Below are 15156 nucleotides of genomic sequence, written 5' to 3' on the forward strand. Positions count from 1 at the left end.
CGAAGGTATGTTTGTTATCAGACTTCTAGACAAATTACATTCAAAATGTTCCACGTTTTGATGGTCAATATTTGGAACCCTGTTCGTGTTTCCCAGGATGTATGATACGGTGGGCTTACATTACTAATTTTAGTCTGAATTTTATTCTCAAGGGAACTGCATTAAAACCCCAAAAGCTTAAATAGCGCATGAGAGCTGACCTATTAAGGCACTTGATCTAGAGACACTCCATTTAACTAGTCTTTAACCCATTTCCCCGGCAGTTTGCAGTTCCCTTGCATTGTTCGCACTTAATCAAGGTCGGCAGTTAATTAGACTTTCTGCTGTGGGAATCCAGTGTCGCCTGGCGGCGAAACAATTGCGTTGGCATTGCATCAGCGAGATGGATGGATGCCCGGCCATTTGGGCCATTTGAGCCACCAGGGAGTCGGAGCCGAGTTGGCCAAGTCAGCATAACTGCACATTATTCAACGCGACAAACAAAAATTGTAGATGGTAGATGTTTTAATTGTCCAACGTTAAATAATAAATGCTCGCCATAATAGCATTAATAATGGCGATGCACACATAAAACAATAAAACGAAAAAGCGACCATAAAATGCAAGCCAGGCCGCAAAAAGAGATTGTCCAGCCACTCTTGACTGCCACTCGATGTGTCTTAATTAGCATAAATATGCAGCGTGGTTGTGCAATTGGCCGAAAGGAGAGGTGTGTGTGTGGTGTGGTGTCACCCGAGTGCACCGCAACATCATTTATGCCTGCCATCGGTCAATCAGAATCAGAAACAGATTCAGAAACAGCTCCCGTTTCGATCCAACATCTACTATATATGCATTTACACACATATATCCCCTGGATGCCGCATTATTATGCGGGCTCACTTCTCCACTCGTAATGGCTTTAATTGTTATTGTAATTGGCAGTGCACTCAATGGTAAGTAATTGAGTCATGGGGGTAAATTGAAGTTTGATATGCTAGATTATGTCATTGAATTTGGAGAGGTTACAAAAGCGATGGGATTAAATAGAGTAGTTGGCAATTTATCGCATTTAATTGCAATTGAAGCCTGTACAATTAATGTATAACTTTGTCCTGTTTAAATAAATAAATGCATACCATTTATTTTCTATAATTCTCAAATATGTAGCCATGTGTTTTCCATTCCGATATCTAATTAATCTATTTTAAATCTCTGTTATTTAATTTTATTTCAAACAACAAGTTTTTTGTGCGCCAAAAACTACAGACAATCTGAAAGCGTCAGTAATCTGATTATTAAAATAATTATTTTAAAGTGGAGTTGGGCTACCTTTAATTCAAACCAATAAACATTTAATTAGCCAATCGATTTGCTTTTTTCTGTCAGCTTTATTTGATTCTCGCGATTGTTTTGCACAGGCAAAATATGAAGTTCAGAGTACAGACAAGTGGCTATGATGTAATGCTTAGAGCTACGTACAATATATAGATAGGTGTTATATAGCATATATATGCATGTATATAATATGATACATAGAGTTCAAAAACAGTTTATGTTTCTTCGTCTGGGCTTAGTCGTTAATCCGATAAGAAAACAAGCTTTTTAGGCATCAAAAATCATTCGCAATTCGCACTGTCTGCGAACGTGGACATACAGATTACTCGATAGATATAAGGACTATATGGTACGAATATAATTATGCATAAGGGTATACATATGTGTCTATGCGTGATATTAGAAAAAGGTGTTACAAAAACTTGCTTATTGACAAACGTTAATCGTTAAATATGTTTGTAATAACTTGGAAAAGTTCTCAATTTATTTACTATACTTTACGTTAAAAATGTTCTTTATCAAATTTTAATTTTTGTGTTAGTTATCTCTTCTAAACTAAAGACGCCTAAATCGTATCACAGATAAATGTGTCGCACTTACACATTGGCATAACTTAGGCCTATAACAAATGGAGCTAACAACTAGGTGTGTTTAGAAACTAATGCTGGATTTTTTGTTATCGGGGGATTACTGTGGCATGCTCAGTTCTGCCACCAGAGGGCGCTCGTGTTCCAGATCCACGCGCCCGACCCTACTCAACGATGCTGCTGGGGATTCGGGGGTCCGAATGCCTGCATGCTGTAGTACCGTTCGCTGTCCTCCTTTACAACACTGGTCACGTGGTGAAATTGGCACGGATGCGAGATCTGCGACTTTGGCGGCAACGGCGCCGGCTTCACCCGCTTCTGCTTCTTCTGCTTCCGGGTCCCGGGAACAGTAAGAGCTATATTCTCCGGATCACTGACCAAACGCTCTACATGCTGCCACAATTCGCGAGCGGCATCTGTGGAATCGAAGCTGAAGCCAATCATCTGCTGGTGGTTGCTCGACCGGCACATCGTGTGAAACGACGGACCCGCAATCCTGTAGTTCGATAGGTTGTCAATCCGGTCCGACCAGAGGGCAAAGCAGGAACCCCTCTCCGCCAAAACGAGAGTAACCCTCGGCATGGATCTGGCCTTGGAGTTGCCCTTATCGTGGAGAATCACCGGAATGCCAGTGAAGACCAGGCGCCAATCGCCATCGTTTCCGGTTCCCTCGTAGAGATTGGCCAAGGCGCCACTCACGAATATCTCCGTGCCCAATCCCCCGAAGAAACTCTCCACCTGGCCACGTTCGTAGTCGGAGAGATTTGTGTTGCTCGTGGTGTCCGTGCTGATGGTATCCTCATCGATATCCGAGGCATTGTACAGCGATGTGGTTCCATGGGCACTGCTCCTCTGTGCCGACGAGTGCGAGTGGGCCGACCAGTCCGGGTGGAGGATCAACTCGTCCCTGGGCTCCGAGGAGGAGCCGGTGCCCTCACTGGACTCCGATGGCGGTGCGGAATCACTAACGGACCCCAAACGGCGACGTGTCTGCTGCAGTTGATGCGACATCTAGAAAAAAAAAAACAGGGGAGAGTGCTAAATTAGATTTCTGTGGCAAAAGCTTTTCGGCTGCGGTTTCGCTTCAAGTGGAGTTAATGCAATTCTCTTTTGCCATTTCCCGCCACCTCACAAAAGTTGGCAACCGAAAATAAAAACAAGTGGATGGACTGCATAGCAGTATAAAGAATAAAAGATACCCAGTACTTAAAATTGGGAACCCAAATGTAACACTGACCAACACTCGAACTTTAGTTAAAGTAAACGTTTTATTCTTTTAAAGATCTCAATGCAAATGTATTAGTTTATTTATATTAAATACTAGAGGGCCTGTGTCCGCTTCGCTGGTCAACACAATTTAACAACATAAAAGTCAATGTTGCAACATTTTTCAAATATATGGAAGTAAAGAAAGATGGTTATTTAACACTTTTCCAGTTTGACTTCTCCACTTGCGCAGCACAATCCAGCCGTTTCTCTTTTAAACTTTAACGCACTGCAATATCGGTATATAGTCGCCATTGGTCCAATATCTAAATTTTCATTATCACTGAAGTTCGCAGTGGGGTCATATTGGAATGCCAAGCGATTGAATGATGCCAATAATCTCCATGTGCTCATTTGTCTTTCTTCGCATAAGTTTTGTGAATATACTTGTTGCTGGCTTGGATGTCTGCGGCCAATGTTTGCACGTCGTCCTCTAAGCATTTTGGACTATGGACAGAGTGGTGATTTTATCCTTAAATGCACGATCCACATCATTTTCACAGTTCAACTTAAATTGAATAAAAATTCTTTTTTTTTAACAATTTCACAGTGAACACAAAAATTGAGTTAAAATGCTAAGGGAGCGTGTTTGTCAGTTCGATGAGGTAGCAACTCACTTTATATGCGACAATATTGCAATTTTCTTACGGATCCCTAATTTTTTCAAAATAAATTATAGCCTATTTAACTCCACGATAATATAGCTTTCTATCGGTGAAAGAATTTTTAGATCGGACCAGTAGTTCAGGAGCCTATTCCCTGCAAACAAACAAACAAACAAACAAACAAACAAACAAACAAATTTTACCTCTTTATAATATTAGTATAGATATGTTAATCTACTTTATAAAGTATATAAGTTAACCCGTGGATAAAGTAACTTTTTAAAGAGACTAACACTTCATACCCGTTAACTTCACAACTACAGGGTATCATCATTCCCAGTCTCAACACGAGTTTCAGTTTCGGATTCTCTGGTTCTCTAATTTGTTATTTACTTTGTTGCCCTGCTGCAATTGCTGCCAAGTAAAAACAACGAAAAAATGTATATATTCATTTTCATTGTGGTCGCTCTGCTGGAAATTAAACACAATCAATTTCCGCTCCAGAAACTCAAATCGTAAACAAACAATAAAATCCGCATATTTATGCTCAATGAACAATTTGCCAAATTTCATTTAGCTAACAAATTCGATGACTAAATAGCCATTGACAATGTGAGCAATTGTTCGTTCCATTTTAATCGCTTTCAAGTTAAATTAATATTTATTTGGCAAAATTATTAGAATGACTTTATTTGGCTATTAATTACTCATGTGTTTCGTATGTTTGACTAATGCCTATTAAAGATTATTATTTGACTTTAAAACTCTGCCATTTCGTGCCTAATTTTTCACCTCGACAAGCTAATTAAAAGTGTATTGCTTACATAAAAACAAAAACTCAAAAGCAATTAGGATTCCTGCGCCGAATGATACATTCCCCCGCTCTCGTTGAAAAAAATCTCCATATCAAAGAACTCACGTCCTATGTAAATACCTTTAAAAAAGTTGAAACCAAAAGCGAAAAACTACGTGTACTTACAGGCAAACAAATTCAGAGGCAATGCGCATAACTAATGAATATGGAGCGCTCAAATTTGGTTAGCTTCTCTAACTCAAATGGCTGAAAAGTTAGCCGAGGCACGTGGACATCGGCACGTTTTAATTAGCGCCGCAAATTGCAGGTCACGGCGTAATTAAATTATTTAAATTGCTAATTTTCCCGAAACAGAGGGGAGGGCAGTGAAAATTGTACAGCCAGTGCTAAAATGGAAAGTGCTAAACACTTGAACGTGTTTTAAAGTTGTCAATGCGACGACGGCGACTCCAATAAATAATAATCAACGAATATTCGAGGGGGGAGAGGAAGGAAAACTCTACCTAGGAGTGAGGAAATTGTCCAGGATACGCAGGAAGTTGCTGGGGAAATGTATCGCGCATCCGCAGAGTTTCGCTGGCACACTTTCAGGCCAACTTCTGTCGGAGCCAAAAACTTTCCTCGGGCAACTTTGTTTGTTTGGGGTTGTCCAGAAACGTTTCTCCGGAGGTTGGGAACACAAGAAGGAGGGGCAATGCAACATTAACACGGTTATCTATAATTTACACGCACAGGGGGGAAAAGCGGGGCCTCCTTAAGTGCGGTGATTTCTGGCTGCCTGATGCACATTTATTGTGCTATTACTTTTGCGGCCCGTGGATGTCCGCTGCCCATTCCCAAAAGGCAAACGGCTTTCCTCCCTTGAGTGTTTTTTTACGTGTCCCCGGTTTGGTTGCCAAAAAAAGTTTTCAACTACAGCTAAAGTGGGAATAATAGCGATTTACGTTTTAAATGTGTTCTTATTTATTTACCTCGAATGCTGCCAAAAATGTTTGCTGGCTGGATTCATTCTTTAAGTTTTAATGCAGATAAAAGTCGCAATATCCAATCTTTTAAAAATATATACTTTCTTTATTAGATGTTCAAAATATTTTTCATTAAGCTGCTATCATTTTGCCAGCTGCTGTAGCCAAACTTTTATATATCTCCGAGCAAAAGATTAATTGCCTCACTTCCCCAGCTCCACGAACTTGGCAAATATATTTAGTGCCGAGATTTATGTGGCTTCATTACGACCACCCATCAAGATCCCTGGGAAACCTCCCCAAAGAAAATCTCACACCCCCTGGGGGAAACAGAGAGGGCATTTAGTCTATGCATATCGAACATTGTGCTCAAACAATTAAAAATATTGTCCGTCTTTCGGCAAATCTTTTCGTCCCTGTTGGGGCCACTTTTTATTATTGTCATGGCAGCCGACTGCCAAATGAATATTTAATGTCGCCCCCAACTAGCAAGTCCCACCCCCAAATGGCCTTCGGGATATCGAACGGAAAACGGCAAGTTCAATGTCAAGTTTGTATCGTACCATGCGGCGTATGCGTAATTTTTGTGCTGCATGTTCGCCATGAGTTCGGCTGTTATTTACGGCCTTGTGTGTATTTTGAGCTAATAATCGGGGAAAATCAACAAAAGCCAAAAGAGGACAGGGAAAACAATAAAGCAAGCAAAAGGCTTGCTGTATATTTATGTTAAATTTGCCAATTAATTGGAATTTGTGGGAAACCTCGTCCACATGGGGTGAAGAAAACGCTTTTAAAAATTTATGGTTGAGAAAATTGTTAGTATCTGGGTTAAGCAGTAAAAAACTACCATTTTTATACAAATATGGTATACACTTTAAGAGGAACACATACATTTTAACGCCTTTAAAGGTTGACAACTGAAATTCTGTTAAAACACAAAAGAGCAAATATCTTTTGCAGGTCAAGCGAACGCCTTCCAAAAGCCCCGGGGGATTTTGGAAAAAACATGTTTGAGGAACTGTCACAAAATTTCATTTTTCAATTTATTTGTGTCAGTTGACAAATGTTTGCAATTGACAGCCATAGAAAAAAAAAACAAATAAAGAAAAACATTTCGTTGGAGAAAAGCAATACGAAATTATGTTAGGTTAAACAAATAAATTCATTAAAAAGGCATATGGAAAAAAATGTAACAAATTTTGGGCAAATAAAATTTAATATTTAATTTTTGATATAAAATATTTAGTTTCAAAAAATGTGGTTAAGGTCTATAAACTATAAAGAACTATACAGAAAGTCATAGCTATCGCTTTAAACGTTCAAGCCCCTTTGTCTTGATTTAAATTATAGGGCACAAGTAAGAAGAAAACTGCATTAATGTCGGCATTTTTCTCCGTGCACCACTGAAGATTGGAAAATCCCACACTAAGCCCAATCTTTTCATCATGGGGCAGGTCAGTGAAAACGTTGGACATGTCAAAAGGGGCAGACAGAAATCAAACAAATTGCTGTGGATGTATAACAATTGAAACCGTTAGCATGGGGGCGTGGTGGGCGTGGTCGGCTAACAATGCACAAATGGGAGGAGGGGTGGTGTAGAAAAACAGCAACAGATACAGGTTGGTTGACTTTTGAGGCCTTTATGTTAATTTCTGATTCAGTTTTGAGCTCCAGTTCCAGTTTCAGTTTGTTTTCCACCAGATCTGCGCTTTATGGAAACTCACTCAAGTGCATCGGCACAACAGGAGTGGCAAGCGTAAGAGCAAACGTGCTGTGATTTAATTTTTCTGTGACGCTCGGCGGCAACAAAATAATTCAACTCATGCGGGGCCAGCAGGAAAATGGAAAGGAGGCAGGGGGCGCGTGGGGAAAACTCAATTAAAATGCACAAAGCCTCTCGTCTCGCCTGACCTCTCGTTTTGCTCCTTTCCTTTGGCCCGAGGACAAGCAATTATCGCTGGTTGTTGGTTGCTCCACGTATGTGGATCAAAAACTGCTCAAAAGTTAAATTGAATTTGTTATTAAAACCCAATTTTACATGACGCATTTTGATGGCATTTTTTTCCAGCCATCACCAGACGCACACTTCAATTTCAAATGCAGACGAAGGAGATAAGTTGCGGATGGCTCAAATCGCGAAATTCCATTTCCCGGCTCCTCTAACACATGGCAAGCGAAAAATTTTCATAACAACAACCGAATATTTTTTCACATAAACATGCAAATTTCTCACCCAAACCCAGGGATCTCGTTCCCGCGTTGCACTCATCTTCTCAATGAGTAATTTGCATGTAAATATATATACACGTTTATATAGTATAGTATTCTTGCCTGCTCGCTTTTTAGCATTTGTTCATGAACTTCGCAGTTGACGGGAACAACAAACTGTCGTACAAAGCTTTGTCATTGTTCAAGGAAATTTTCGCAAAACGTTGGAGGGGCGGTGAAAGGAGCACCAGACTATTGCCTGTCAAGTGACTGACTAACAAGTCTCGTCTGCACTTCAACAAAAAGTTGTATGACTAGTTTTACTAGTTAATAAATTTCTGATAAGTAAACTATCTCGGATCATCAGCATATTTTTGGTTAACGATCATGTCATCAAATAAATAAAGATAAAAATAAAATAATAATCACCTGCTGACTAAATCAAACGTAAAATAAAATATGTTTAATATGTTATGTCTTACCTTAAATTAGAAGTCTGATTGAATTGTATTTTCTGTTTCTCAAGTTAAGCTTAATTTTCTAAATATGTACATATTATAGAAATATATTTCTCTACATGCAGAACGTTTCTTACTCAAATTTCATGGCGCTCTGGGGACCACGTTTTGATTTATGACCAAATTGAAATAGCGAACAAAATATTTACTTAATAATTCTGTGGAAAAAATGAAAACGCACAGGCAAACCGTGTATTTAACCAAAGAAATATATACAGCTGTATTTCAACGAGTCGTGGAATAATTAGATTTTATATGTGGGAAACCGAACATCACATGAAAGTGAATCGACACGTGTCTGTCGGCAATAATGCAAACCAAACGGTTTATGACTTAATGTAAAACAAATGCTACATGACTTCATGTACGTGAATATAGTGAATCACAGGCATTATCAACAGTTGTTCGTTTGAGTGACTCAAAGCCAATAAATCCATACAGCAAATTGCAGTTTGAGGGGGCGGACATTCATTAAAAAATATTGGAAAAGGTAAAACTCAAAGTGGGAATAAGCTGCTTAAAATGTTGAATATTTTCTGTAAATTCAATTAGGAGTTATGCGTTTACTGGCTTTTTTTATTGTTTGCTGAGTTGTTGGTTTTTTTAAATTTTTTTCTTGTTTATTTTATTGTTTATTGAGTTTTTGTCATGTTTTTCTTACAGCTTTGCAAAATTTTAATTTTAATAGGATAAATATTTGTGAATATTTCCATCCTTATTTAAAGCTAGACCTTTTTGCTCATTTAGATGATTTTTTTTACAGCTGCGACTTATTAATTGTGCGGTTTATTTTCTGAGTAATTTAAAACCACTTGTGCATAAAATCATCGTGACTTTTTGTCATCCGACTTCAGGAGAGTTCTTTGCAACTTTTGAATACATAATTATTTTTTTTTACAAATTTTTTGCTCCTACAGGATCTGTTGAGTCATTCTTAGGCCACGAAAAAAGGCCCCGCAGTATATGTATTTGCCAACTTCATTCAATTTCTGGCATGACTTGCGGATGTTGCCACTGCGACTGTTGCTGATAGCCATGTTGCTGTTGGCCGTGTTGCCGATGAGCCATGGCAACAAGCTGTTGCTGTCATGAGTTGGCAGAAGCCATCGCCTGGAGTCTGCCAACGCAATAAAGTCATATTGAAATTGCTTTTGGCAAACACTCAATTGAAAAGGACCAATTGAATTGCCCACCCAATGAACTGGTAACCCGAAGTGCAACATACATAGTTGTGGGAAATTGTGTGGAATAACATTGAGTTAGATACATAAATATCTGAGCAGCTAGAAACACCGACCGGCTCACTTAATTCAAATTCCCACAGGCAACATCAATTATGTGGAGCAGCAACAAGTGCTTACCTGTAGGATCCCCCTTTTTCCACCATTGGTCGGGAAAATTGCCTCCGGTGCGACAAAAGCAACAACTTCAATGCATTTTTAGTCTCTTTTTTCGCTACCTTTTTACACGATTTACATTTTTTGTTGTTGCTGGTTTTTTTTTTGCAACTTTGGCATGCAATGGGCGTGATTAACTACTTCCCTTTTTGGCCGAGGAGTGAAGTGGATGAGGGCAAATTGCCTTGATTCACTTGGTTAGGCATTGAAATTGACACTTTCGAGGCAACCGGGCTAAAACGATAATTGTTCGAGAGCAGCGGCAAAAAAACGAGGCTACTTTATGCGTAATGGAATGGAATTAATGATTGACACACACACAGATTGTTATGAAAGTCTGCCGCCCATAGTGGTAACTAATGTCTAAGATTACAAAACAATAAATGGAAGGAAGTCAGCCAATGGGAGTGGTAAACTTGTGGGTTTTCATTGATTGATTTTCTCTCATATTATCAAACGTGATCGGAAGCAGACTTATGTAACGTAATTCAGCTATGCAAAATGTATTTAAACAGCAAATTTAATATTAACTCTTAGTCATCTATCTAAATATACATTTTTCTAATCCACTGAACTTAATCTGTTGTCAAGCATTCACCTTAAATTCCTACCCGGAGATGCTTGCCCGACTTAGTCAACATTGCCTCAAGTTCCATTGATAAAGCCTCCAATCAAAAGCCATTGAAGCGAGTAGCATGACTCAGCTATTTTACTATAGTAAATAACTAAATGTTGTCTAGTCTTATCAACAAGTGTAATAAATCAGGCAACGTTTGCCGGAGAGAAAAAGGAAAATAAAGAAAGGCAATGCAGAAGATTGTTGCATCTTCAGCTTATAAACAAAAGAATGGGGAATTAAATCGTAAAAAGGTAAGGACTAGTTAATGCTTCTTAATATTTAATGGAAGGAAGATAAAATCCATATTTTTAGTAGAACAAAAACCAATGATTTGTTTATTAAAATATTTCCATATTTTTTTTCCGCCAAGGCTTTTCGAATCCCTATATACCCCTCCCGCATAATAGGTACTAGTTTTGGGTACAAAAACTTGCTCCAGACTTTGATAATAACATGGTACAGCCCAGCGGCTGTATAAATTACTATCAGGACGCACAGGGCACAGCCATAAAGAGCGAGAGAGATAGAGATAACTAAAGCAGTATGTGATAGCATGCCCGGAATTTTTCTGATTTTTTTTTCTCCCGATTCTGTTCGAATTTCGATTTTGTTATTTTGGTCAGACAAGATTGACTTGCAGTTGTCAGTTGGCCGACGAGAAGAGTGGCTGTTCGATCGCGACTTTCGATTTCGTTCGGTGATTATCATTCTTCGTCATTATCATTATCATTATCATTATCATGCTCAGTTGGCCTGCCAACTCGTGTTAATTATCTGCATCGGGACTCAGGAATCGGCTTTAGTTTCTTCATCACCAGTCTGTTGAGATCCGTCAAAGTCGCAACATCATCTTCGAAATGTGGTTGCTTCTGCCCATTCTTCTATATTCGGTGGTATTCCTCACCGTTCGCCACATTTACAGCCACTGGCGACGCCGGGGATTCCCCTCGGAAAAGGCCGGGATCACATGGAGTTTCCTGCAACGGGCATATAGAAGGGAATTCCGACACGTGGAGGCCATCTGCGAGGCCTATCAATCGGGCAGGGATCGTCTGCTGGGAATCTACTGCTTTTTCAGGCCGGTTCTTCTAGTTCGAAATGTGGAACTGGCCCAAACGATACTGCAGCAATCGAATGGACACTTCAGCGAACTTAAATGGGACTATGTCAAGGGTTATCGAAGGTTTAATCTTCTAGAGAAACTCGCTCCCATGTTTACTACCAAACGTTTGTCTGAAATGTTCGGGCAGGTCCAAAAAGTGGGTGATCATTTAATTAAACATTTGATGGAGAAGGAACAAATGCAAGCAGGGATTTTGGAAGTGGATCTTCAGCAAATACTAAGAGTGTAATAAGAGTTAAAACATTTATTTAAATATATAAAATTAATTTGTTTTCTTTTTAGTTATTCAGTTAACATCATTGGCAATCTGATTTACGGCTTGGATGTCAACAACTTTGAGCAAAAGGATCATATATTAACCAGCTACCTGAGCCATGGACAGGCTTCAATTCAATCCTTGTAGGTATTTCTAATCAGGATTTTATTATCCCTTAAATGTAATCATATTTATCCTCCTCTGCAGCACTTTAAGTCGCCTGCCCCAGAAATCTTCATTTACCTACCGCCTAAGAGATCTCATTAAACAAAGCGTAGAATTACGCGAAGATCATGGACTGATACGAAAAGATATTCTACAATTACTAGTCAGATTTAGAAATGGAAATGAAGTCAGTGGCGATAAATGGCAGTTGGAAACGAATAATGGTTAGTATAAGAACTAAAATGTTATATAAAAATATTTTAATGTAAATTTCTAGATACAGAAAAACTTTTGTCCATTAAACGCTTGTCTAAAGTGGCTGAGGACCTCTTAAAAGTATCTCTAGATACAGTGGCTTCAACTATTACACTCACACTTTATGAAATTCTGCAAGCACCCTTGATTGTGGAGAAACTTCAAGCGGAAATCAAGGAACTTAGCAATGAAAATGGACAGCTTAAATTTGAAGAACTGGATGGTCTTAAGTATATGGATATGTGCCTGAAGGGTATGTAAAAAAATATAAAAATTTATAAAATGTATTATTTAATCACAATTAAACCCTTTACAGAAACTGTTCGCAAATACCCGCCTTTACCAATTATTGAACGCATTTGCCGCAAAACCTATTCCCTGCCAAATTCCAAATTTACAATAGACGAAGGAAAGACGTTGATGGTTCCTTTGCTGGCCATACACAGAGATGAAAAGTATTTCAGTGAACCCATGAAATATAAGCCTCTACGATTTTTGCTATCTGAAAATGATGCAAGCCAGCGAAAAGATAAAACCAAGAGCAACGCTTTCATAGGATTTGGAATTGGAGGAGCTCAGTGTGTGGGTGCGTAAAGGTTTCCAATTTCTTCGCTGGTAAATACTTAACATTTTTGTTACTTAATTACAGGTCAAAACTTTGCCAAGTTGGTAATTAAAGTCGCTCTGATCAAGCTCCTGCAAAACTTTCGCCTGGAATTGGATCCCAAACTGGCCGAAACCCTGGGAAGTTTCCCATCAGCCGGCTCCCTTTATACACACAAAGGATGGACTGAAAGTCAAGTTGAAGAGACGCGAAATAAAACCGAAATTTTATCGCTAAGCTAAGTTAGGTTAGGTATACTACATATATGTATGTGTGTCCTTTAAGCTGATAAGTTCTTTAATTTGTGCAGGTTTTTCAACACTTTGTCGTCTGTTCGCGACACCTGAAATTATGCTATAAATAAAATTCAGTATATTATGAGCACCGTTCTGTTCCTCCTTTCACGTCGCTGTTTCTGTCTCCTCTTGTTTGCCTCGTTCGCTTCGTTAACTTTTGCAAAATGCCAAAGGTCCTGGGGCACACGGTGCGTATACGTAACGTAACGTCACAAACGCCAAACTCGACGCATTAAATTAGTCATTCCTATGTGCCTCTGTTGCTGTTTACGCCAACACGGATATATATACTCGATTCTGGCGAGAAAGAGAGGGGAAAAGGGAGAAAGCGGGGGAGTTATCATCTCGGGCGGAAAAGACATGTGCTTCCATTCGAGTTTATCATTAAATTTGATTTGCTTTGTTGCCAATCCAACATGACAGCCGCCTGGAAACCGATAGTCTTGTGCCTCTTCTCGTGCCTCCCGAAATATGCTAAAGTCAAGACTGTCTGTCCGATTCAAGTACTCATCTTATTTGACCAACACTCAACAAAAATAATACTTATTTACCTAATAGCAAAATAATATATTTCATTTTAATAAAATCCCAAAAATAACAAGCTCAATTAAAAGTGTAAAACAAATAGTGTAAATAAAACTAAATAACCATGTTTGGTTAAATGATTTTTTTTTAGTATTATTTATTAAACATTTTTTTTTTTTTTTTTTTTATTTAAAATGTCTTTTTCCTTTGTGTACCAATCCAGTTTGGGTATTTTCGCAGAAGTGGCAATCAGGGCCGAGAGGCGCCTCTAATGATGCCGCAATTAGGCCGCATTATGGACACATTTATCATCCACAGAGCGAGAAACGGAGAAACGGAAGGCGAGATAGAGATGTCACAAACAAATGACTCTAATGAGTGCGTAAAGTGTTTTACATTAATGAAAACTTTTCGGCCCTGCCCCCCACAAAAACCCATCAAACTAATTGTGCTCGGACTAAGCTTTTTCGGGGATAAATGACCTGGAAAGAGTCAGAAAATCGACAGCACACTTTACGACTCCTGCTCTCTGGCCAAAGTATTAAAATTGAAATTCAATCAAACGAACCGAGGGTTGTAAGAGTCAACCCAGAGAATTTAAGGACCGAGTTTCAGGAGATAGATGGATAGATATAAAATCTACCGGCACGACAAAAACAAGAATAACAACGACAACAGGAACAAGTGGAGCTCTTCACATGTTTTGACCCAGTTCGCTGGCGTGGCAAGTGTCGAATATAAATTGCATGAGATGGCCCCAAAGGTGGCAGGGGATTCTGTTCGGGGGCAACTCCCTTTGGCACAATCTTGGCTGCCATTGTCCTGGTTACATTTAAACATTACTCATTCCACATCAAGCGGTCAAAGCCGCAGCCCTGTACCAAAAATAAGACCCACAAACCGCACAAGTCAAATTTAAAAAGTAAGTACAAAGTTGCTTTCATCGTTGTGCATAAATTATTTTCCCGCGAAAAGCGAAAAGCATACAATTTCATTTCGCCTCGCATAAATTGTGATTTATTTCACCCATGGGACATTCTAACCAAGTACTGCTAATTTGCTAATAAAGTTGTTGCCCAATTAGGGTTATTAACTTACCATAATTTCAAGATCTGTTTTCGGGGTGAACTGCAATGAGATAGAAAAACAAAATTGGAATCAATTAATCAAATGTTCGTTTATGGCGTTTTGTTATTGAACTTTTGCTTTAAACATACGAAACCAGATTGCAATTGATTTTGAAGCAAACTTGAACTGCAGCTAAAGTGAAAGATAAATTTGTTACAGGCAATAAACTGACTGAGACAAAAGTTTATCGCTGCAGTCGCCTTTAATTAGCCAATTGACATATGGCTTTTGCTTTGGCTTTTATTGTTTTTCGCCAAGCCAAAGTTGTGCAACACATTTGGCTGCTTAGGTAAAATCACTTTAAAGGCATTTAAGTGGCTTAACTAGGGGAAGTATTTGTTATGCGACAAATAGAAAAGGCAAATAGAAACCTGAGCGTTTTGTTTCGTTCAATTTAAGGCCTCAGATATGCAAAATATTTGCATAACAAAAAGTAACATTTGTTTGCATAACAAAAAAGCTGACATAAATTTTAAAGGCATTAAGTGCTTATTAATTTGTAAACGTT

General features: G+C 38.8%; 2 protein-coding genes across 3 annotated transcripts in view; one reads left to right on the forward strand and one right to left on the reverse strand.

The window, feature by feature from the left end:
- Window positions 1-1350: 1350 nt before the first annotated feature.
- The window catches only part of LOC108096065, a 42490-nt gene continuing 28684 nt past the window's right edge, over window positions 1351-15156 (reverse strand). The window contains exons 3-4 of one of the 2 annotated variants that reach the window (XM_017197425.2): window positions 14619-14648; window positions 1351-2915 (exon numbers count right to left, since the gene is read on the reverse strand). In XM_017197425.2, coding sequence (XP_017052914.1) covers window positions 2073-2915; window positions 14619-14621 — 846 coding nt within the window. In that variant the 5' untranslated portion in view covers window positions 14622-14648 and the 3' untranslated portion in view covers window positions 1351-2072. The remainder of the gene's footprint in view (window positions 2916-14618; window positions 14649-15156) is intronic. The other variant, XM_043209401.1, reaches the window with a different exon arrangement.
- LOC108096064 (probable cytochrome P450 310a1) lies at window positions 10664-13081 on the forward strand. The gene is given in 8 exon segments (XM_017197424.2): window positions 10664-10993; window positions 11100-11644; window positions 11702-11818; window positions 11883-12064; window positions 12118-12348; window positions 12412-12681; window positions 12745-12839; window positions 12841-13081. Coding segments are annotated over 8 exon segments (1680 nt in total). The 5' UTR covers window positions 10664-10849; the 3' UTR covers window positions 12937-13081.

The sequence above is a fragment of the Drosophila ficusphila genome, unplaced genomic scaffold (genome assembly GCF_018152265.1).
Source record: "Drosophila ficusphila isolate 14025-0441.05 unplaced genomic scaffold, ASM1815226v1 contig_127, whole genome shotgun sequence".
Classification (NCBI taxonomy): Eukaryota; Metazoa; Arthropoda; class Insecta; order Diptera; family Drosophilidae; genus Drosophila; species Drosophila ficusphila.